At 38.7% G+C, this 25,289-nt stretch overlaps 1 protein-coding gene across 3 annotated transcripts in view; it reads right to left on the bottom strand.

Moving 5' to 3' along the window:
* sgsm2 (small G protein signaling modulator 2) overlaps nt 1-25,289 on the bottom strand; it is a 53,388-nt gene that overhangs the window by 18,995 nt on the left and 9,104 nt on the right. For all 3 annotated transcript variants that reach the window (XM_084125338.1, XM_084125339.1, XM_084125340.1), the window contains exons 3-4: nt 6,829-6,997; nt 577-741 (exon numbers count right to left, since the gene is read on the bottom strand). In XM_084125338.1, coding sequence (XP_083981464.1) covers nt 577-741; nt 6,829-6,997 — 334 coding nt within the window. The remainder of the gene's footprint in view (nt 1-576; nt 742-6,828; nt 6,998-25,289) is intronic.

The following is a 25,289-nucleotide window of genomic DNA, read 5'->3' as shown; positions in this document are numbered from 1 at the left end:
TGGACAAAAAAGGAATGCCTAGCCTTAATCTTAACAAAGAATAACATGAATAAGAAATATGAGCAATGGCTAATGGCTGATATCAATAAGCTGATAATTATATTCATGTTATGGTCAATAACCACAGGCACGATTTACTAATCCGTTCTCTCATTTTAGTTAAATCATAACTACGAATTAAGAATTGGCCACGTTGTTTTTATTCGTTCTCTTGTTTTGATTTTACTAAAACAAGGGAATAAATGATTAGGTCCCACTTTATATTAAGTGGCTTTAAGTACTATGTACTTACATCGAAAAATAAGTCTTATTAAACGATGTCTTCAATATTTTGTAAATGACGAAGCAGCTGTTATGCGACTCTGTAAAGACGATTTAGATCCATTTATATCCAAAACAGTATAAAAAGAGTATCAAAATATAGGCACACTTTTTCAGATGGAGGGCCTGTGCCCCAGGATTGATTAAAAGATAAACGCCCCAGATCACAATATTATAATATACAGTACAAAAAAATAGATATTCAATTTGAATCCTACAAAATAAAGCATAATAAGTACTGATGCTAATTATTACCTTGCGTTATCCACAATATACTGCACCACTTTGTCCAGGACTTTCTCGAAGAGGGCCGTGCGGACCCATATGTGCTTGATGGCCTGTGCGGAGAGTGGCTGAGGTGCTCGTCCGGCAGAGGAGCCCTGCCTCCTGAGAGCCTCCTGTCCTGTGCTCTGAGTCCTCCTGTGAACGAGACGAGCAATGACAAACACATTCACACACAAGATCAAACGTGAATATGACAAAAATGCTCACTTAACATAAGAACATAGATAAAGTCAAGTCTGATGTGACCAAATGCAACAATATTTGAACACATTTTTGCACACCAATTTGCAAGTTTTCTCCCAAAACATATGAATTTAAGACAAAAGTCTCAAAAAAAGTTACAAAGACTTGTCGTGACTAGACCTTCACTCATTTTGTACTTCTGTTTATCCTCATATAACCTTCTAACAATCCCTTACATTGTCTGGTCTTAAGAAAGAAGCAAGAGACACATAAGGGATCATGACTGTGCCTGTCAGTAGGTGTTTCTAAGTGTTTGTGCGTCTATATACTTCTCCATTCAGCATCTCAAAAGGATGACCTGGCTGCTCATCTACAACAGAGCAGGAGGGCCAGCGGCAGTCACAAAGCCCACTCGAACCCGCCAGGCCATTCAGCCAATGAAGACAACACACACACATTTACACAATGACAGGGGCAGAGCATGTGTCATCCCAAAAGACTCACCTCAGCGTATTAAAAAAGATCAATCTCACAGATAAAAGACTGAGTAACACGAGAGCTGGAACATCTAAGATTAGAATTATTGCATCATCTGTCATCCAGACCACTCAACTCATCAAAAACAGTATTTCCTCTTATTCCTGAAAAGTATTTTTGGGCAAAATCCCTGCAATATTAACTACTATTCAAAAAATTGGGGTCAGTAAGATTTTCTTTTTTTCAAAATAAATTTATACTTTTATTCAGCAAGGACGTATTGAATTGACCTAAAGTGACAGTAAATGCATTTCTGTCATGGCAACTCTCTGAGAGTTTGGTATGGTAATGAATATGACAATGTTAATGTGTTTGGTTGCTACTGCTGTTGTTATTGCTGCTGCTGTTGATTAAAGCTGTTGCATGCAGAGCAAGTACGGGACTTGCCACTGCCAATACAGACATGACACACTATTGTGAGCACGTAAGATATGCTGCTGCTGTACAAGCATACATGAAAGCTGGGGAAATTGTAGAGGGTTTCTGAGAGCACACTGCAAAATGCCAAGCAAACGATAGGCAAGTATTTGAATGTTGAGCAGCAAGCTCATTGGCTGCTGATACAGCAGGAACCAATCAGTTGTTCCCCATAGAGAATGATGTGATTGCAAACAGATGGAGTCAAGGACCTATCAGCTGGTGACATTTAGAGTTTTATGACAGAACTTTGTATTTATAATGTTACAAAAGATTTTGATTTCAAATAAAATGCTCTTCTTTTGAACTTTTATTCATAAAAAAAAAAAAAAAAAAAATCAGGGTTTCTCAATAATAATAAAAATAATAACATTGATAATTAGAAATGTTTCTTGAGCAGCAAATCAGCATATTAGAATGAATTCTGAAGGATCATGTGACACTGAAGACTGGAGTAATTATGCTGAAATTCAGCTTTGCATCACAGAAATAAATTATATTTTAAAATATATTCAAATAGAAAAGAGTTATTTTAAATTGTAATAATATTTCACAATATTTCTTTGTCTACTGTATTTTTGAACAAATAAAATCAGCTTTGGTGAGCATAAGAATTCTCTCTGATAAAATGAAATAAATCTTACCAACTCCAAACTTTTGAATGCTACTGTATGTTTTGGCTGAGATTACATCACAGTATTCAGTAAGCACTGTTAGTTTTCACTAAGAACCAAACACCAGCTCTAGGGTGACAGAGTCGTTGCTGCACCTGGAGAAAATAAAGAAATTACAGAAGATAAAACAAAAACAAAAACATATTGCTTTAGGGCACTGTCTAGTTAGAGCAGAAAGCTAAGATTGAATAGAGCTGTTCAGGAAAAATAAGAGAGAAAAATGAGGAAAACCCGTGGTGGAGATCAGCATGTTTGAGGAAGAGTTAAAAAATATTTCTCAACTATTTTGGAACACAAAAGAACATATTTTGTCTTCTATTTATAATTTTTTTTTTATTGCTGTTTTTGGACCCCATTGACTTTCATTGTATAGAAAAAAGCAGTTCTTCAATTATTGTTTTATGTTTAACGAAAGGCAGAAAATCATACTAGTTTTGTATCAACATGGTGGTGAGTAAAAGAATAATTTTAGGGTGAACTACCACTTCATCACTTAAACTATCACTAAATAGCCAGGAATATTCCTTTCAGACAGTTTCTGTGACTAAGCCAGCTATTCTGAGATCCGTTCGGAGGCTGTGGAGAGCTGGGAAGACTTCTGTAATGTTGAGGGAGTCCATCATGGGGTGTAAGCCAATAACACCCCGCAGCCATCAATCTCCCTCCAGCCCGGACATCACACTACACCACAGCTGCAGGCACACCAGAGATGGATGAGTCTGCTGTCTATGCAACAGCGCCCTAATCTTCTCTGATTTACATAAGCATTGATCCCATAATGGCCTGCCACTTACACTGTATGTGTGAGTGTTGGCCACAGCGGTGGACATTCAGTATAAACAAGCAAATAAATCCATGCACCTGAGATGAGCTATGCAGATGCTCTGGAGATGAAACTGTGCATTTCAGATCCAACAAAAGCCACCATGCAGAGCATCTAGAGCAGCTTCAGAGGCTATTAATAAAGGGAATCCATATTTAATCCACAAATTGCACGTATTTTTGTATAACGTCAGCTAAACTGTATATTTAACCATTGTTCATGTCAACATGTATTTCACTCTTGCAACTTTCTGATAGATGATTACAAGCTCAGGAGTATCCATTTATAAAGCAAGAAAACAAACACATAGTTCAGAAAAACAACAAACTTGTAAGAGACACACAGATATGTTAGCTAAACAACTGAAAAATTAACTTCAATTGCAAACTGTAATATTGTTGCAGTGTTTGTCTTAGCTTTAAGCTAATTGACATATAATAACCATGTCTTTAATAGGGAGGAGCAACAAATCAACTACTATTTTATATATAGAATAAACATATTAATCTATAATGTAAGCTTTTTATTTCCAATTTGGAGATCTCCAGGCTGCAGGTATACCCTTATCACCGTTGTACAGCAAATCTATTTGTCCTTTATGTCAGAAGTTGCGCAAACATTTGGAGTACGTCAGAAATATAATGGGAATATAATGAAATCTAACAGTTAACTGTCGGTAATTTGTTGTCGTGCCACGCCGCATCCAGTGTAGACAGCATCATTGATTATTATGGGTTCTTTTTGTTTTTGTCGCGTCACAACGTTCGTGTCACATCTAGACACGTTGTTTTAAAAGTTTTAACGTTTAAAGTAGATTCATCACCTGCTTTACGTTTACCTGGCACTGGCAGTCCTTTCACAAACTTGTCCATGCAGAACCATGCATCATTCTTTTATATTTTTACACAGCTTCTTGCAATAATCAATCCCGATTCTTCACATGTAGCAGTGTGTTATTCCATGATAGCAACCGCTACAACTGAACAGACCACTCAAGCTGGTATTGTAAGCCATCTTGAGGTAATAAAATATGTCAAATTAATATTTTGTGTTCAATTATTTGAATTAGCCACATAATAAGCGGGATCATTTCGCAGTGGGGTCTTGTATCACCCTGAGGAGGTTTCTTTTATATAACAATCTGCTGATTGTACACTATCCCTTAGCCTTGCCATGCCTCCCTTTTTATAACTCTGGCACCCCCTCCCCCAGGGGTCTACCCCCCACTGAAGTACAAATGTGTTTAGAGTGCAATATAAGAAATTAATGACATGCAGTTGCTTTATTAGATCTGAGTTTGAGCCCTGAATCGCTGCGGTAGAGGTATTCAATAACCAGCGAGCATCTTGTTGCTCTAGCAATGGTGACACCATGGTGTTGCTGTGGCAACGTCAGTAACCGAGTGTGTGCGGTGGGGGATGGGTGGTTAAAATGGACAGGCAGGGAACACCGCAGATCATGTGACTAGCAGCACTCCACAATAATGCTTTAAATATGTGTGTGTGAGCTACTGTACTGACACACCAAAGTGGCTTCAACTAATCTCTGACCACATCACCTGGAGATTGTGGCTATTAGACCAGAGAGGTCCACTCTTGAGTGACACATTGGCCATGTGGCTCCGCTAATGGAGAGTTAATTGGAAAATAAGAAGCTGACCGAAGCCCTGGAGCATCCGCCCAAACCATCCCTCATTTAGAGTGGTGCAGAGCCAGTCAACGCAGCAAATCATCCCTCTCCACACACCAGATGTGATCTGCTTCCTGCTTTCATCATTGTCTCAACAGCTTATCAGTCATAAAGCATTGCTTATATCACTAATATGATCAGTTCCAGTTTATGGCTTCTTTGCCTTTTAGCATATTACTTACTCTACTTACAATTCATAATAATAAGCAGAATAAGAGACTGTTAAAAGTAAAGTATATCATTGCTGTATGTTGGGGCAGCCTAATATACTGATTCATAATTGGCGAATTTTGCACCATCTACACTGTTATTGAACCTAACCGAATCAACACTGAACTGCCTTCAGATGAATAATGATACAATTGTCTTTTTTAGAGCTGATTTACAACAGAATTGAATTCTGTTTGCATCGTTAATAATTATTTTCCTGTTTATCACTGTAAAGCTGCATTGAAACAATCTGTATTGTATAAGGCGCTATATAAATAAAGGTGATTTGACATTATTTCCGTAAACTTTGTTACATTATTCATTGGTAACCAGATTTTATAAAGGCTGGAGAACCTAATCAAAAGCAAAAGCTATGTGGCTACTGGCTATGATAGTGGTTCCCACACTGGGAGGCACAACCCCTAGGGGGGACCCGAAGTTATAAAAAGGGGGACGCGACAAGGCTAAAGCCCAAAGTATACTTCGGGTTTTGAGAAAAATAGCGCAGACACTGGACAAAGATGAAACTTTCTAGAACACATGTCGACCCCTGCTTTCGTGCACTCTATCAAATGGAGTATACTTTTAAAAAGTTACGTGTTCGACTATGTGCATATGCTAGCGTACGCGAAAAGATACTGTCCCAAGTATACTTTGGACAGGATAGTTCACCCAAAAATTTAAATTCTTTCATTAATTACTCACCCTCATGTCGTTCCAAACCCGTAAGACTTTGGAACACAAATGAAGATATTGTTGATTAAATCCAAGCGCTTTCTGACCCCACATAGACTGCAACGTAATCACCACTTTCAAGGCCCAGAAAGGTAATAATAATAATAATAATAATAATAATTTGTTACATTAATATTTACATGGAAAGGGGGGAATCTCCTCAACCACCACTAATGTGCAGCATCCACCTGAAAGATGTGACGGCAGCCACAGTGCACCAGAACACCCACCACACACCAGCTTATTGGTGGAGAGGAGACATGTGATGAGTGATGAAGCCAATCAGTATATATGGGGATAATTAAGAGGCCATGATAATGGACAGAGGCCAATACGCAAATTTGCTGGGGTTAAACCCCTACTTTTTTTTTTTTTCAAAGGACATCCTGGGATTTTTAATGACCACAAGAGAGCCAGGACCTCGGTTTAACATCTCATCTGAAGGATGATGCACGTTGATGATGCACCCCCTGATGGCCTCACTAACATCCTTTCCAGCAGAAATCCCAGGAGGTCTCCCGTCCAGGTACTGACCAGGCTCAACCCTGTTTAGCTTCAGTGGGCAGCCAGTCTTGGGCTACAGGGTGAACTAACACTTTAAGGGATAGTGTACACCAGGGTTCACCAATCTCGGTCCTGGAGGGCCGCTGTCCTGCAGAGTTTAGCTCCAACCCCAATTAAACACACCTGAACCAGCTAATCAAGGTCTCACTAGGCATACTAGAAACTTTCAAACAGGTGTGTTGGAGCTGGTTGGAGCTAAACTCTGCAGGACAACGGCCCTCCAGGACCGAGATTGGTGAACCCTGGTGTACACTATGATTAACCAATAGCCCACATGGCCAAGGTGATATCAGCTGAAAAGAAAATTGTTTAATTAAATGAAAAGATGAATAAAATAATACAAATTTCAATTAGATTGGGCATAGTTTTGGGCACAATAAGAAGTCAGACCTGGTGATTTCGGCCTGCTGCTGTAGCTGTTCTTGAACCTTGCGACAGATCTCACTCGCCGTGGTGTTCACCTTGCCGATCTTGGTGAAGAGGGCGGCGATCTTATCGCTGCGGAGGAATCCGGCCGCTCTTCGCTTCAGCAGGTGGCTTAAGCAAGCCTCAATGGAGCCTGCAGGAACATAAAAGGAGGAGTTGATAAGAGGTATGCAGGGAAAGATCAAACAGAACACTGAATAAACTTAAGCAATTAGCATCTTATTATTTCCAACTGCTTCATGAATTCCTTTAATAACAGCCATTTGTTCTCACAAGTCAAGTTTTTAATTCCATTTCTTTCCCAATGGGCTTCGCTATCTATGAACATGATGCAAAGGAAAATCTTATTGCAGAAGTAATTGTGTTCTGCCTCATACTCATTCTCCTTTTGTGAGGTAAACAGCCATGACGGGAAAACAATTGCAACTGGGAACGAGATTTACCGCTGGTTCCTGGAGCACAGCTAAATATTTCAGTAAGGCAGAGTCAGGGCGAACTACCTGTTACCGCGCCTGGGATTTCACCGCCTCAAGCGCTGTGGGCTCACTTCAAAAACAAATAAACAACGGCAACAGTTCCCCAGCCCCCTAAACTCACCGATGAAGGATGGAGAGGATGTTCATATTGGCGCGAAAGCATGACTAATGTGTTCGTCCATCTTTCTTGACAAGTAGCCAAGTGCTTGTGCGCCAAGAATAACATAAATCAAGATATATGAGGAGAGTTGCCCAGCAAAGAAACTAAAATACTTTTTTTACATGATCGCAATGAAAGGCCAGTTATGAGATTTGCATCTGCCGTGACAGCTGAGTAAAGTCAACCTATCGACTCGCTGTGTGATTGATGCTATCAATATCTCAGCGGTATCGAGGTCCTTTCGCTGCTACATAATCGACTGCATTTGCGGAAGCAATCAGATGTTTATGGCAGTAATAGCACTTTTATTGCTCGGCTTGTGCCACCGGGGGCAGTGGCTTAAGCATTCCCAGCTTCAAGTTTTTCCCGTTAACAGCCTTTATGATACATTTAGACAGCTAAAATGCACATTCATGAAGGGAAAATGCATGCAGACAGGGATTGCATAGGACTATTTCCAGGGGCCTCACAAAAGAAGCTGAACAGCAGGGCCCATCACCGCATACAGTTTGAGTCAACTACTATGGCAATAGCTTTTAACAAGATTTTACTTTTTTTTTTTTTACTCTGAAGATGTGCAGACATGCAGAAAGAGACTTTAACAAGTTGCAAATATATTTCTAATCTACACGTCTAATTTCAGAGCATACAACGAGATGAATCATCTAAGTGGCTGTTAAGTACTTCCCCTTGAGAACCCAGAACGATAACCGTCCTCTCCCAAAAGCATCTCTGATCTGAACAGTGATGCCCTGAGAGGCACTATAAGAAACGGCACTTCCCGTGTTTCTCGGATCCATCATTCAATGAGCAACAAATGTGCAGACAAAATGCTGTGCATTTGAGAAAAAAGCTGAACGCTCATGAAGATGTATTTACATAATCTCTCTGTGCCTGCTGGTTTGCACTACTTTCTGTGTGCATCCATACACCCACAAGCTACTCTGGTCTCATGCTCGAAGCACACATTTGAATGCACACAACAATTTTAGGAAAAAATAATGCCTACAAATAAACACACTTTTCACACTCTCACTAGTTTATTCATGTTATCTATTCATCTTGTATTCAATTGTTCATTGTGGAAATGACAATATACATTTAACTCGTATCTCATATGGGTGAGATGCTTTGTGCATTTAACTTAAAGGGGCTATATGCTTTTTTCTGAAATTTAAACTCGCGACTGACACATGTGGCCAAAAAACGGAACTGCTCGTCCTTTCTGCTCGCTCTCGTACGTGCACACTTCACAAGTCATCCGCTGCAAAGAAGTCAACATTATGTTTACAGAGGTAAGAACAGTCAAATACATATATTGTTTGAGAAACTAAGTTTGTTTGCTGACTAGCGGTGGTGGCAGAGTGATCTGAAACGTTTAACATGAACGCGCTTGACGTCACATCCGCAGACAGCGCGCGAAAAATCCGACCCGACAGAAAATAGGAAAAATAGGATACAGGCTTATAGGTGCACCCACTGTGAGCGGACAAGGTGTCAGTATGCTCATCAGGAGATGTTTGAGTCATACATGGTCAAATAAAAAGGCTATTGTTACGTTTATTTTGGGGAAACAGTTGCATACAGCCCCTTTAAGAAAGCTTTGAAACAATGCACATGGGATATCAGTATCCCATCACAGAGACATTAAAATGGTCCATTTGGTTCAAGGGTGAACTGCATTAGAAGAGCATCTGACAGACCACATGTGGATTTAATGAACAACAGATCAGACATATTACCTCTATAAATCATTTGCTGCAGTTGCTATTCTTAATGGGGCATTAATGACTGAAAGACTCCATTGTTCTTTCAATCATGGAAGCTATGTAATTTTTAAATACTTCTATCCAAGTTTATAAAACTATATGTACGCCATCCATAGATTCCTTTCCTATGTGACAAATTTTGATTTGTCTTTGTGGTGCTATCTAAACATTTCTCTGCTTATGGCAAAAGACTACAGGCAAAAGTATTGTTTTTTTTCATGCACTGGTCAATATCAAGAGCTTGGTCTATTTAGCCTCCAGAACATGCTTCCTTTCAGACTGCAATGAAAATATCCAAAATACACATTTACAATGTTTATTTTACTCCATCTGCTTGCATCTACATTTATTTATTCAGCATATGCAAATCCAGAGCGACATCAAGCAATTGTAGATTTCAATTACAATACATATGTTTGTTTTCTCAAACAAGAGTTCTTTTCCTCATGCACTGAGCCAGAAATCTCCACTTCAGAAGCACTTACATACACTAAATGCTCGAGTTTAATTTATATCTTAAGGTTTTTACTGATGGGTTCGTTCATATATCATTCACCTGGTTTATACATAAATGTATTCCTTAAAATATTTCTGGCTGTTGAAAGATGTTTTTTTTTTCTTCTGATTTATAGAGTGATAGATTGCCTGGCTTGTCTTAAGTACTTGAAAAACTTGTGCTGAAACAATTATCCACTTTCTTAACAAAGAATAATATTTTAGATAAATTTCAGTCTGGGGTGGGCACAGAATCAGCCCTTTTAAGGGTTGTTAATGATCTTCTTTTAATTACCGATGCAGGTAATCCAGCAGCATTCATTTTATTGGATTTGTCAGCAGCTTTTGACACCATTGATCCTTCTGACTCGTTTAAAGCAGTTTGTTGGTATTCAGGGGATGGTCTTAAAATGGTTTGCCTCTTATTGGAATGTAGATCATTTTCAGTGAAAATTGGTAACTATTTCTCTGCTCCAGCACCTATTACCTGTGGGGTCCCACAAGGGTCCATTTTGGGTCCAGTCCTGTTTTCATTGTACATGCTACCTTTGGGAAGGATTTTTAAGATGTATGGTATTTACCATCTCTATACAGATGACACTCAAGTCTACTTGCTGTTGAGACCCAGTAGTAAGGATTCCAATGCCATACCTCTTAAGTGTCTGGAGGAAGTAAAGTTGTGGATGGCTGAAAACCTTGTTAAAAATTGTTGTTTTTGGTCACACAGCTTGTCGCCTAAGTTAAACGAAAACTTAGGCCCATGGAAGGGGTACTTGCAGGATCAAGTAAAGAATTTGGCAGCTATTTTTGACTATCCATCATATTTGATCGATAAATAAAGACGGTGGTTTGTAATTGCTTCTTCTATTTAAGGAATAATCAAATTGAAACCAAAAGAAATTTCTCCATGCTTATATTTTTTTATTTTTCAGTCCAGGCATAATACTAAGATCATCGAACAAGTTTCTTCTAACTATTCTCCGTGCGTGTCTCAAATTGAAGGGGGATCATCATTTCTCAGTCGCTGGTCCAAGACTGTGGAATAATCTGCCATTGGATGTTTGATCTTCCTTAACTCTAAATGTTTTTAAGGATCATTTAAAATCTTATTTGTACTCTTTGGCATTTTAGTATGTTTTGTCCTGTTGTTCTTTTGCTTTCTATTGTAATGTACAGCACTTTGGAACTACTGTGTAGCCTGTAAGGTGCTATATAAATAAATAAATAAATGACGAACGAACGATAAAAAGAGATATCCAAAAATCCTCTCTGGAAAAATCTTTACAATGCAAAAAAACAAAAAAAACCAAGCAACATTCAAACATAACAGTGCAGAAAACCTGTAGGCTAATACAAAAATAATTGACTTAACGTACTGTGATTAATCAACTGGGGAAGTATGGTGACGTCTCTCAGTTAACAATTTTACCTTATTCATGGTGTCTTGCCTTATCTGAGGCTAAGAGGCACAATTAACCATAACTTTTATCAAGCTCAGACTGACAGAAAACAGTAGACCACGTTTTAGCCATATATTGTTGCACATCACTATATTGAGATCAGCTTTTGAGGCGCTATGACATAACACACGTGAACGCACTCACAACCGACTATACACACTGATCGATGGTTGTAATCAGAGCTACTATCTGAGAGCGGTGGGGTCTGGATGGTGGCGATCGCTGCCGTCCGTAGGGGAACACACTTGAGACTGTGCAGTCAAGCTGTGAGTCACAATAATAGACAGTATGAACTGCATTACAGAGGTACTCGGCAGCTGCACAGAGCGTAGGAGGCGAGGGAGGACCATACTGCCGTGCAAAGGCAAAAGACCGTAACTTCGTTTTTGGTCGAAAATTAGTTATTGATATTTTTGGCACATTCAAGACCTCCTTTATCATGTGGATAAGTATCTTGAGTCAATTCCATTGTTTTTTCGAGAAAATAATGGGTTGTCTTAACAGTAACTTCCAAAAGCCCATGAGAAACCAAGGCAGAACACCGTAACACCAGTTACCGCTCTTTGGCTTTGTTTTGGAACGCTCAAATTGAGTTACGGTACTCTGCCTTTGCGTCAATATGAAGTGTGCTGGTGTTCTATCAAATAATGATACCTATCAGATTGTACAGTGTTCTGCCTTTGTTTTACTGTCCATTAAAATTGAAATTACGGTGTAGCCTGTGTACTTAAGTACAGCTTCCATCAGTCCCTGTAACTTCTGATGTCCTCAGAGCTTTGTCCTGCACAAACGCGGTCAGAACATTTAGTATGGTCTGAACCCGCTCCATCGACAAACGTGCGTTATCGATCGCGAAGGATATATGCAGAGTTGACAGAAAAATGTTACACATGCCGTAGCAGATGAATACAGCAAAGAACTAAAGCCCCGCCTCACCCAGTTCAGGTACCGGACCTGATTGAAACACTCATTCATCTAGCTGGCAGAGTGCCAAATCTCGCCTTCAGCACTGCCCTAAACACGGTCGAGCCGACGCAGGAATAATATATCACATGGAGTGTTAATAATGAAGCAACACGGCCCGGGTATATTGGTGCATACAACATAATGAAGCAACAAGTGCATATACATCAGACCAGCTGTTACAAGCGGGTTATATCTACAATCACAGCGTCCGGAATAAATCCGCACATGAATCTCAGGAAGCGCCTGTGATGAGGGCTATCAGAAAAGTTAGTAAAGACATCGTTAAAATAGTACAAGTGACTACAGTGGCTCAACCTTAAGTTTATCACTATTGGCCAGCATCACATGCATCACACAAATGACCAGCGTCGGCCAATAGTGAGCCTACGTTCTGACGTACAATCCAGAAGCGCTGCGCTGTTACGCTACGTGAACTCACTCAGAAGCCCACACAGAAGAAAATGAATAGTAGAATAAAGCCGTTATTTTTGTTTGTTTTTTGCGCACAAAAAGTATTCTCATCGCTTGATAAACTTAAGGTTGGGCCACTGTAGTCACTTGGACTATTTTAACAATGTCTTTACTAACTTTTCTGGGCTGGCAGATATCGATTACCTAGCAGCCTATGAAGGAGTGAGCGAGCTCTCAGATTTCATCAAAAATATCTTAATTTGTGTGCCGAAGATGAACAAAAGCCTTACGGGGTTGAACAACATGAGGGTGAGCAATTACTGACAGCATTTTCATTTTTGGGTGAACTAACGCTTTAAGGTCTTTTGCCTTTGTAGGGCAGCATAGACAAGGACTGAAAATGAGGGGCAGAGAAAGGCAGGCCAGAAGAAAGCCAGAGTTAAAGTGATGAAGACTGAGAAAATGAGAGAGGCGAGAGCGTGAGAGAAACTACAGACCCAAAAGAGGAGATTAATAAAGTAGAATAAAGGGGAAGAAAGAAAATGGAAGAGGCTCAGTGACTCACTGCTCTCTGGCATTGCTGTACTTATTAATCAGCCTGATCTTTGTCCCTCAGTCTGGACTTCAAGCGCTGGCCTTATGGAAAAGAGCATGTTCAGATTGTTCATCTGAATACCAATGACGACCAGTTAAGATGAGAATTTCCACTGGACAGTGCTATGTGGAACTGATCATTCCCACAGGGAAGTGCTGGTTAAGAAAATGTGGGTATTCGATTCAATATTCGATTCAGTTCAATACATTTTTTATTCAATTCTGAATCAATTCAATTGCACAAGCTGAAATAATAAAAAAATTCACCCAAAGACACTACCAGCGTCGTTACTGTTAACTAAAACTGAAATAAAATAATAATTTAGCTAAATAGAAAAGTAAAAAAACAGAACTTATAAAGATGACAAAGGCACATACAATTACTAAAACTTAAACTAAATCAAATCCACTTTAAGGCAAGCCTCCAAGGTTGGCACAAAAAAAAAGTGTAACAAATTGATATCAATGGGGGACAGGCTTCACTATGCTGAATAAACTGCTTTTGTGATAAAACGGCTTATCATTCAAAGAATCGACAGCCTGTCGGCCAATATCCAACCATGTTTGTCATTAAACATTAGTTTTGGATTGAGACCATTTTGATTCAGTTTATGACACTTCTCATTCATTTCTATGTATATCTATATATTTATCCACAAACAGTGATTGAATTTCTGTCAGAGTTGTGCGAAAATCAATGACATGATTCAAGTTGACCATTACGCAGAGGTCGGTATCTCCCAATCGCCCCTCTGCTGCAGATCTTGTTGTCTATCCCCTTGAAAGCACATCACTTCTGACTTTGAAACTGCCATGACAAGTCACACTTCTGTCTGAATGACCTGGATTTTCTCCATAGGGAAAGATTATCTGTCAACAATGTAAATTTCAGTCTGTTTCTCATTCAAAGCTCGAGTATGGCTCTGATGATGTTGGTGCTGTTTGGTCCTTTTACTCACCCTTATGTTGTTCCAAACCTGTATGAAAAAAGAGAACAAAAAAGAAGATATTTTTAAGAATGATGGTATTCAAACACGTTTGGTTACCACTGACTTCCATTTTACGCACCACGAAAAATAAAAAGACATTGCCTCAAAATATCTTCTTTTATGTTCTCCACAGAATAAAAGGTCATACAGGTTTGGAACGACATGAAGGTGAGTATACCTTTAAGCTTTCATAATTAGGGTGGTTGGACTGTTCTAAGAATGCAAGGGAAAGCTTCATATGATGGTCAATAGGATGAGGAAGAAACCTTGGGAGGTAGTAACACACAGAATATGCAGAGTCTTCAACGTGAACTCTACAGATGCTGTTCTCAAAAGAAACAATGTTTTTTTTTTTTTTTTTGCTATGCTATTTCTATGAGGTGAGAATGAGCCGAGTTTAAACAGTTAGACACCTCTATTAATATAGGCATCTGTAGTTTTTTGTGAAAGGAAGGAGTAAAGTGTGAACACAACCCATTCCTGTCACCAGGAAGCCTTGCAAAATGGCAGAAAACATTTCTCTCTCTCACACACACACACACACACACACACACACAGTTTATGATGTATTCACCCCATTCCTGCTCTCAAGACACCTGAGACTCCTGCTTTCATGATCCTAATAACTGCTATGTGTCTCCTTCCAAACCAGTGACTCTCAGTCAAACAAACCTCACATGGCTGGATTCATCTCAGTCTTTGTATGAAACCAGGATAGATTGACAAAGTGGAATCCAAAAGTCTAAGGCCACACTGAAAATCTAAAATTTGAAAAAATAAAAAATAAATTTGAATTATTGGTAATAAAAAAAAAAAAAATTGTATTACATAAAATTAAAAATAAATATTTGGGGAAAAAAAATCATGTTGATAATAGCCTATAAAAAAAAGAATAAAAAAAAACACTAGTGGCCACAGACTTTTGCATGCTTTTTTTCCATAAATTATTTTTTTTATTGATAAAAAATAATTCTAGATGTTTAAATTAAAGGGTTAGTTCACCCCAAAATTAGAAACAGTAGTCTTCTTTCAGCCAAACACAATCAAAGTTATATAAAAATATCCTGTCTCTTCCAAGCTTTATAACTGGAGTGAATGGTACCTTGTTTTTTGAAGCCCAAAAAAGCGCATCCATCCATCATGACAGTAATCCATACGGATCCAGGGGGTTAATAAAGGCCTTCTGAAGCGAAGCGTTTTGTAATAAAAAATATCTATAATTATACATTTATAAACCATAATCACTAGCTTCGGTTACATCCAGTGAACTAATGTTCAATGTGGGTGAACTAACCCTTTAACATGCCAAGACTTTAAATCTGACACAGATACTGTTCAAATGAACTGAACGAGTACAAGCATCATAATATGACCAACAGTGTACTCCTAAGTGGAATCTCTCGATTATAAGCACACTTCCTTTCACTACATTATTCAGTGACATTGCTGTGGTTGCTTCAGTCATGACAAGCTCACGTCTTTTTTTTATAGAACTTTTAACTAAAAAATGTATGCTGATAATACTTTTGCTTGCATTTTCGCATAAATTAAACTTTTATTGATGAAAAATAAATTATAGATGCATAAATTAACATGCTAAGACCTTAAATCTGACACAGATACTGTTCAAATGTGCCTCCATTTCCCATGGCCTAGCAGGTCATCCTCTCATACCAGGTGATTAAATATTGATTCACTCTAACGGTCCATCAGACCAGCAATCTCGTCTCTGAGAATTACAGCGGTGATCGCAAGCTTGGGTTTTATCTAATCTCTCTGGACAAAGATGTGCAGGTTGAATAGATATCTATCTGCTTGCACCACCCTCCATCCACCGTGTGAAAGAGAGTGTTTACTTCATCAACACTCTATTTGTCCTACGAAACATAGAGATGCTTTGATCAGCTGAGGGATGCGCAGTGCTCAGCCACAGCTGCTGACACTATGGGGAAGAGTAGAGCGGTGACCAAACACCTGTTCCAGAGACAGGAAAACATGACAATGCTGCATTCACTTGACAGAAACACCCACTGAGAACATTCCCTGATACCGCTGTTAGAGACAGCACTGTGTTTTTAGGGACTATTATTAAAAAACAAATGCAAGTACACTTTGTTTTTGGTATTTTTGAAAGTAATAATGAGAACGAGTTTTGGGCTGGATGAATATGTCATCAATGTTGTCTAGCTAGCTGACATTACGATAGTGGTTTGTGAATTTTCAGTCTTAAAACATCAAACAAACCATGTTTTGCACCCATGGTTTGTTTGTGAACTGTATTGTACACTCAAAAAAATGAATTCAACGATGTCTGCCTTGTTCAATTTAAGTAACATGATTTTGTCACAACTTAATTTCATTGTGTTCAATCGACCTAATGTATTTAAAACTGAAGTTTGTTTAATTATTTTGTTTTGGGACTACATGAATATTTTTTGTTGACAACTAACCTGTAGTTAGTGGACCTGTAGTTCCCAGCAATGCTTTGCAAGGGACTGCATTTGGAGAGTAAAAAAATCTAACCTTTCACTGAAGTAAAATAATTGAAATTGTGGGGGAAAAAAAGTTAAAAATCACATTCCATTTGAAATAAATGTTTTTCACCAAAACACATTGGCCATAATTATTGGCAACCTTTTATTAAATACTTTTGCTGCCTCATTTTCCCAAGATATAACAGCTCTGAGTTTTCTCATTTAATGCCTGATGAATTTGAGGAACATCTGACAAGAGATCAGAGACCATTCCTCAATACAGAATCTCTCCAGATCCTTCAGATTCCCAGATGCTTCTCCTCTTTTGTTCAACCCACTCATTTTCTAGGGTTCAGGTCATGGAACTGGGACGGCCATTTTGTGCTCAGGCCAGGGACACATTTTTGTGTTGATTTTGATGTTTGTTTTGGATCGTCATCCTGATGAAAGATCCAACCACGGCCCATTATAAGATTTCTAGCAGAGGGCGTAAGGTTTGATTTTTTATCTGTTGGTATTTGCTAGAATCCATGATACCATGTATAGGCTTGGGTATCGAGTATCGATTGGAACCGGGACTAGCTTTGTGATTTTCCCGGAATCGTTCAAAAGTTTAAATTTCGATTCCTAGTTTCGATTCACAGTCCGCTGACCGGAAGAAGAAACCGCTGTCTAAGTTACCAATTTGATCATTTCTAGCCCTATTCTGAACTGAAGTAACTACCTAATCGATTTCAAACTGCCAAATGTTAACTCGCTGAACACTGACAGCTGTAGCCTACTTCCCCACATTAGTTAAACGTTGTAAACTGTAACGTACACACGGCATGGTAAATGCGTGTATTACTAGCACAGGTGTAAGCGTATATGGATTGTTATGCTAAACTGCGAACCGATACATTTTATGAGATGCTGTGTGATTTGCCTTATTAACTCACAGTGTCTCATAAAATTTATTCAGAGCAAACAACCCTGGCGTTAAACCTTAAAAACGTACTTATATGTTTTCTTATTCTTCGGTATCTTGCAAGTTGCAACCATATTCTCTCATCCTCTGCTCGTCCGTTTGAAAACTGCGCGCGATGACGGCGAACGTTAAAAAAAATTTAATGAAAACACATTTACACATGAGTGTAAACAACCTTATTTAGCCTATTTTACCTGATAGCCCATTTTAGCTGTGAAAATAGCAATTGATGGAGAAGGTCAGACTATTTCCTTCAGAAAGACCGTTGGTTAGCTAGCTCATTTAAAATATCCTAAAAAGTTTTGTTTAAAATAGATTTGATATTTATATTGTAGTTGAAAACAGCCCTGTGAGAAATTCATAGTAAAGTTCATAAAAAGTAAAAAGTTCATAGAATTAAAATTGATCTAAACTTTTTTGACCCTGCCTCTTAAAAGAATTGGAATCGAGAATCGTTAGGAACCGGAATCGAAACAAGGAATTGGAATCGGAATTGGAATCGTTCAAATTCAAATGATACCCAACCCTAACCATGTATCTGAACAAGATGTCCAGGACCTCCAGCAAAAAAATATACCAGCGGTATATTTAACCGTGGGCATGGGATACTTTTTATCCCTGCTTGCACCAAACCCTTCTGGTGGGGTTTAATGCCAAAAAGCTCTTTTTTTTTGTTTGTTTCATCTGACCACAGATCCAGGTTCCTTTTGAAGTTCCAGTCATGTCTGACACCTGAATATGCAGGAGTTTGTTCTTGGATGAGCGAGGAGGATTTTTCTTGAAACCCTCCCAAACAACATGTGGTGATGTAGGGTTTTTTTAGGGTTTCTGACCCCAAGACTCAACTAATTTCAGCAATTCTCCATCTGTGATCCTTGGAGAGTCTTTTGGCACTCAAACTATCCTCCTCGTCGTCACCGTGCATTAAGACAATATAGACACACGTCCTCTTCCAGGCAGATTCGTAACATCTTTAGTTGATTGGAACTACTTAATAATTGCTTTGATGATAGAAATGGGGATGTTCAATTCTTTAGCTTTCTTACAGCCACTTTCTATTTTGTGAAGCTCAACAATCTTGTGCTGCACATCAGAACTATATTCTTTGGTTTTACTCATTGTGATGGATGATTAAGAGAATTAGGCCTTTGTGTTTCCTCATATTTATACTCCTGTGAAATAAGAAGTCACAGCTAGACAATTTCATGTTCCTAATCACCCTGGTGTGCAAAAAAAAATTAAATATAAATGTAAATATATGCAGAGATATTTTACTCATAAGAATTTCTACGGGTGCCAATAATTGTGGCCAATGTGTTTTGTAGAAAAACATTTAGGCCCATTTCATGCAACCATATCAAATCGTGAGCTTAGAATTATAAGGTTCTATCTCCGTTTAGAGTAGTTCTGAGATATTGAGCATCAAAGTTTTTACATCCCAGCTGGCAAAACTGTTATGTAGTATAATTTTATTAATAACTAACAAAATATTTTTTTACAAAAATAACACCACACAGGCATTAAAACACCTAATGGATCAGATTATGTCAAAAACTCAATTTCTATCAAAAGTGGAGATAGAACCTTATAATTCTAAGCTTGTGAAATATAATGATATATTTTATATTCTTGATCACAAGACAAGGAGAATTTTGTGCACTTCAGTTTCCATGCTCCACAGGAAATGGACATGCGCTAAAGCTTCTCAATCCCAAATAAGCATGTCTCCCACTGGGGAGCCACTCCTACGCACTACCTCTCTCGGTTCTAATGAAGGGAAACAACATCAACTAGTCCGGCCCCGGCATGGAGACACTGAGAGAACAAGAACAACAGTTGATACTGCCATAGGTTAATGTCTTAAGGAATGCTGAGGAGCATCAGGTGTCGTGTCCGTCTGGCAGCTGGGGATTGTGGGATTTGAGGTGGGTTTAGAGAAGTCAGTGGGACATCATTTAGGCTAACACAATGTTGGTACAGATGGGATTAAGCCAGATTATTTGAGAACCTGATTGTTTGCAAATAGGTATGTAATGAGGATTGAAATGTGTCTCTGTTTGTTTGTTTGTTTCTAAGTCATAAACTTAACCAACCAAATCAAAGAAGAATCCACACAATATAAACTTTTTTGTTCATTATCTCAGTAAAAAGATAATAATTTTAAAACAATTATTATTAGAAATTATATTCAGAAATATATGTGACAAGTGTCAGAGAATGTATGTAGAACGACATCATTACCAATGCTTCGTCAGAATTGAATTTAGAATGCCTTTCAAATAAATCAATTTTATGAATTTGAATTGAGGTAGCAAACAGGAAACAGAATTGCAATACAAATTTGAATATATAAAAAAGCATAAGTAAAGTAAATAGACAATTATAAAGAAATCCAACTAATGTTTTATTACTTTTTTATTAAGACAAATTCTAAACAATGTCTTGACAAAGACTTGTTTGAAAGACAGACAGACAGACAGATAAAAGGATAGATAGACAGATTTTCTGCAGGTCTAACAGTCTCATTGTCCAATCAGTGAAGAGATAACAACGAGCCATCAGAGACCCCCATCAATCTAAGCAGCGCTCCCTACAGTCATCCAGTCACACACCAGCACACACACACACACACACATCATTCCAACAGGTGAGCTGATCACGACTGAACGACTGGTGAAAATCAGCCACAAACCCCAAATGGCAACACATAAATAACATCCCATCTAGACTGCCAATCATCAACAACAAAAATACCTCCGTCAGAGACACCTGAAACAGGTCTTCCCATCAACCCCAGTGGACAGCTCCGTGAAAGTCCATGTCATTCAACATAAAGCGTCTCTCGGTGCACTCTCGTAGCTGATGAAATCGACGGGAATATGACACCGGCCCTGTCCTCATGAGCAGAGCGAACTGTACAACCTTGGTGGAGTTCAAGCTGTGAAGGCCACCTGGTCCCCAGAGCGCAGTCCCCTGCAGACAGCATCAGAGCGATGGCGTGCAGGGGGCTTGTGAGCTCCTCAGTACCGTGCCAGGGATAATCTTATCAATTGTGGGCACAGCCGATGTTATTTATCAGCCTAGCACCTGTATCATACTGTGAGGAAGCAGGCATGGTGCACCTTTACTACAAATCTGGAGGGCGGTCAGTGTCCAAGTTGCCAGCTGTGGCCACCCTCACGGTCACTTCAGGGCACAGCACACTGTCTTCAGAAATAACCCTAAAGAAGACCACCGACCGAGGGGGTTATATAACCAGTGTGTTTGTTTCAGCAAATGTGTGCGTAATAGCCTCTGACATGGCCAAATCCCTGTATAGAAACTGTGTTGTCATGGAGATAGACCATAATTAGTGAAATACTAGAGTCTTCTGCAGCATCTGTGGTCTCCCTAAATGATGCACAAGCACATATGTGGAGATACAGGACTGACTGCCAAAAGGGAAAGCTAGACTAATGATGTGTCAGCCGATGTTTAACCATTTTGACAGTATCAGCATCTAGGGGCATAAGGAGAAATATTAAAATGTAGAGTGGATTATTATAAATCTGATCAGCCTCTCTTCATGAGTATGACATCATTTTTGAATTCCTAGTTTCCATGGATACACTCAAATGAGTTAATATATGAAACCTTAAAACAAAACATTACAGAAATGTCAGGTATTTTAACCTTTTTCACATAGAATTTTAATAATCAGTCATCATTTTACACGGAAAACTGTATATATTTTTCGAAGCATAATAAACATTTTAAAAGAAAGTCCACTGCAGTATTACTGGAGGTTTGCCAATTATGTCAAATTGCATTTTGTTTCTATTCATCATAACCTTGAAAATACAAAAAAAAATAAAAAATTTAAACAGAACAACTGTTTTCTGTAACGTTCAGTTTCGTTTGGACTTTTACAGTGCGTCCGAAATCGCGTACTGTCTGAGTAGGTACTACATTTGAATTTGAACTTACTTCGCAACGGTTAAAAAGGTATGTTCGATATAGTATGAATGTGCGTAGTATGAATGTAATCCGGACATACTACATCCGCCATGTTGTCATTATAATGTGACCTACCAGCATCAATTGCATCGCTTCAATGCCATTCATATATCCTGTAATGTGTCCATCAAATGCACACTTCAGAATCTCACCGGAAGAAGTAGGTCATCTGGAGACTTTTCGCCTACTGTTTGTCGCTATATAGTAGGGAAGTATTTGATTTCGGACGCAGCGTCAGTCTTTAGATCTTTGTTTCCTGCATTTCCTTGGTTTCTAGAATTTTCTCATTTGTTGTCATGGCAACTTATTGTTTGGTTGATTTGTTCCACCAGCTCCTTGTTTAGATCTTTAGTTACTCTCTCTCTCTCTCTCTCTCTCTCTCTCTCTGTGTCTGTGTCTGTGTGTGTGTGTGTGTGTGTGTGTGTGTGTGTGTGTGTGTGTGTATCAATGAATTAAAATGTTTCTAATATATTGTGCATACCTAATGTAAATACATAAATATGATGCCATAGACATGTTGTTATAGGCCACACTTAAAATGCAACACTCAGTCATAAACATTCAGATGGTATTTCTATTGGGTGGGGGGAGGGGGGCATGGTCTGAAATGGTCTGACACATGCTTTAAAATATGATTAACTCCCATTTCCCACTTTCTAAAGTGGACGTGGCTTGTAAATTCGACACTAAAAACTTATCGGTTGCCAGTTACCAGTTTAATCTGCACATGTAGCCAATTCTAGTGATTCAAACAAAGACAGAAAAGCTGTCTCACGTACAGATGTTATTAGTCTCTTAAGCATGCGTGTCCTACAATCTCAACTCATGCCCATTCAGAAAATAACCCTGCTCTGTCTGCTTCCTTCCTAAATTAAAACCCTGCAGTTGCAGCGACAAAAAATCTCTATGACTCCCGCGATTTTGAGTCAATGGGTAAAAGGAGCATCCGATCTGGAAAATTCACTACCTGTTCTACATTCGACTTGGCCATATCCGAGCGAACAGCTGTGTGCTTCACAAATAAAGTCTGCTCGCAGTCTAATTTAAATCTGTGTCTCAAGTAAGACTCATTCACAAGATGCTTCATTGCGAGCATCATCCTAGCTGGGTAAACAGACATGACTCACAACTCTATTCATTCACTCATTAAAATTAAACACAGTAGAGCAGGTGTTTGAGAGAAAGTTCTTTTTCAGCTCCTTATGACGTTAAGAGACTTAAAAATGCAGCACAGAGGAAGTTAGACAGGGTGAAGTGAAAAGATTCGTATTTTTCTACAAGAAAATAGGAAACAACAACACAGTGATTTACTTCCTTGAGCCTTCTGGTATTGTTAGCATTCCATGAATCAGGAAGTATCGGATATCACATGATGTGACCTTATGCCGTAACCAGTCATTCCTCTCAAGTCTCTGACTTAAAGGTACTGTAAGCATAAGAATACCATAATATTTGCAGAGATTTAGGAAACATGCTAAGTTGCTAAATACTTATTTCTCCGTAAAAACAATGCTACAACCAATTCTGTTATGATAACTCAAAGATTTTTAGCATGGTAATGGATATGACAATGTTAATGTATTTGGTCTTGACTACGCTGCTGCTGATATTGATTATTGTTTTTGTTGTAGATTGTATTGCTGCTGCTCCTGTAGTGCAAGTACAGGGACTTTCCAATACAAACACCGACACGCTGCTGTGACATGCAAGACATACTGCTGCTGCACAAAGGATATATAAAATTACCTGTAGCAGATCTATACAGGTGGAGCTCGGGAAGGTGGTGGGTTTCAGGGTTTCAACCCTGAAGAGTGCTGCAAACTGCTATAGTAAACTCTAATCAGCTATTTCAATGTTGAGCAGTAAACTCATTGGCTGCAGATGCGACAGGAACCAATCAGATTGTGCCATAGTAAACAATGTAAATATCATCAGGTAGCATTAAGGAACCATCAGCCTGCGCCATCTAGAGTTTCGTGACAGAACTTGGTGTTTTTTCTACCTTGAAATGTGCATTTCATGTCAATGTCTGTTTTTGTTTTGGTCTGTGTGATCCAACCCACTGCCAATTTATCCAATAGTATTTTGACACCCTGGATGCCAATTGTTGGAAAACACAGTGTATCACAGCCATGGAAGCGAACAAATGAACTGGGCCAGAAATCGCAGATTCTACCCAAGCTAAAAAGCCTTGGCAATAAAAATGTTGCAAACATATAATACATTAGCTGATCAGCTTACAGTGTAATGCTAATCTCTTTCCATTGTCAATTGTGCGTGTTCCTGTTGTTTGTCCTTAATCTGGCAACCAGCATGAGCGCCAAGTCTGAGGAGAAACAACTCTCTCCAATTTTTTTTGAATTTGGACTGCAGTACCCATTTCAACCACTAGCTGTCCATTTTACAAACTGCACCTTTAAAGGGACAGTTCATCCAGAAATGATCATTCTGTGTTAGGCTGCATCTGAAATCGCATACTTCCCTAATATATAGTAGGTGAAAAACAGTATGTGACAAAAGAAGTATGAATTCACAGTACTCATAAAAGAGTAGGTTAAAAGTCCCCGGATGACCTTCTTCTTCCGGTGAGACTCTGAAGTGTGCATGCGATAGACACTTTACTATCCCATGTCGGCCACGGGAAAGGATTTATGAATGGCAGTGAAGGGGTGTAACTGATGCTGGTAGGTCACATGATAATGACAATATGGTGAATATAGTACGTCCAGATTACATTCATACTAGAACGTACCTTATTAGCGGTCGTGAAGTAATTACTTATTCAAATCAAAATAAGTACTTACTCAAGACAGTATGCGATTTCGGACTCAGCCATAATTTAGTCACCCTCATGTCATTCTAAACCTGTATGACTTTTTTTTTCTGCGGATCATAAAATAAATATTTTGAGAGATGTCTCTTCAAAAATGTACTTTTGTGTAAAGTCACAGATTTGGAACGGCATGGATTTTCATATTAGGGTAGACTGTGACCGATAATAATCAGATTTGAATCACTCGTTCAAATTAAAGTCGCTTTTAGGGATGTCAATTTAATGTGTAAACTTTTAATATCACAACAACTTGGGGGTTGCATTGATTTTAACTAACTGATGCAGTTTTACGAATACATATTAACAGCAGAAAATCAGCATCTTAGAGGATTTGACTAATTATCTCTGCTTCTATTCTGTAATTTGGTGCCATTAATGAATAATACAATGTAGTCCAAAGACAATTCAAAAACTTTTAAATCATATTAAATTTGTAAATAGCAATTTGGGCTCTCACCCTCTTCTGGTGACCCCTGACCCCACCCACACTCAGCTCTGGTTTGAAACACAGCCTGAAGGATTTACTAGGTCTGTGTGTTTTCTTTGCATTGATCAGCCAGTGGGCTACACAGCCTGGAGCCAACTGACCCTCGACACAACCCACTGCTTGTTAATATGCAGAGGACAAAAACTTTTAGAACATGCTAGCCAAACTCTTCTGAGGCAAAATCAGCACAGTGATGGACATACATATATGCTGTCTATAAGTCTTGAAGTCAAAATGGTTACATGTTTATTTGCAAGATGAACACCAGCACAATGACGAAACTACCCATGGGAAACCAGTAGGACATTCCTTTCATGCTGGAGTAAATGAATGAATCATGTAGAAAAT

This window comes from Abramis brama (genome assembly GCF_963993115.1).
Source record: "Abramis brama genome assembly, chromosome: 10".
NCBI lineage: Eukaryota > Metazoa > Chordata > Actinopteri > Cypriniformes > Leuciscidae > Abramis > Abramis brama.
Note: the sequence above shows the minus strand (reverse complement) of the source record. Positions and strands in the feature narration are given on the sequence as shown.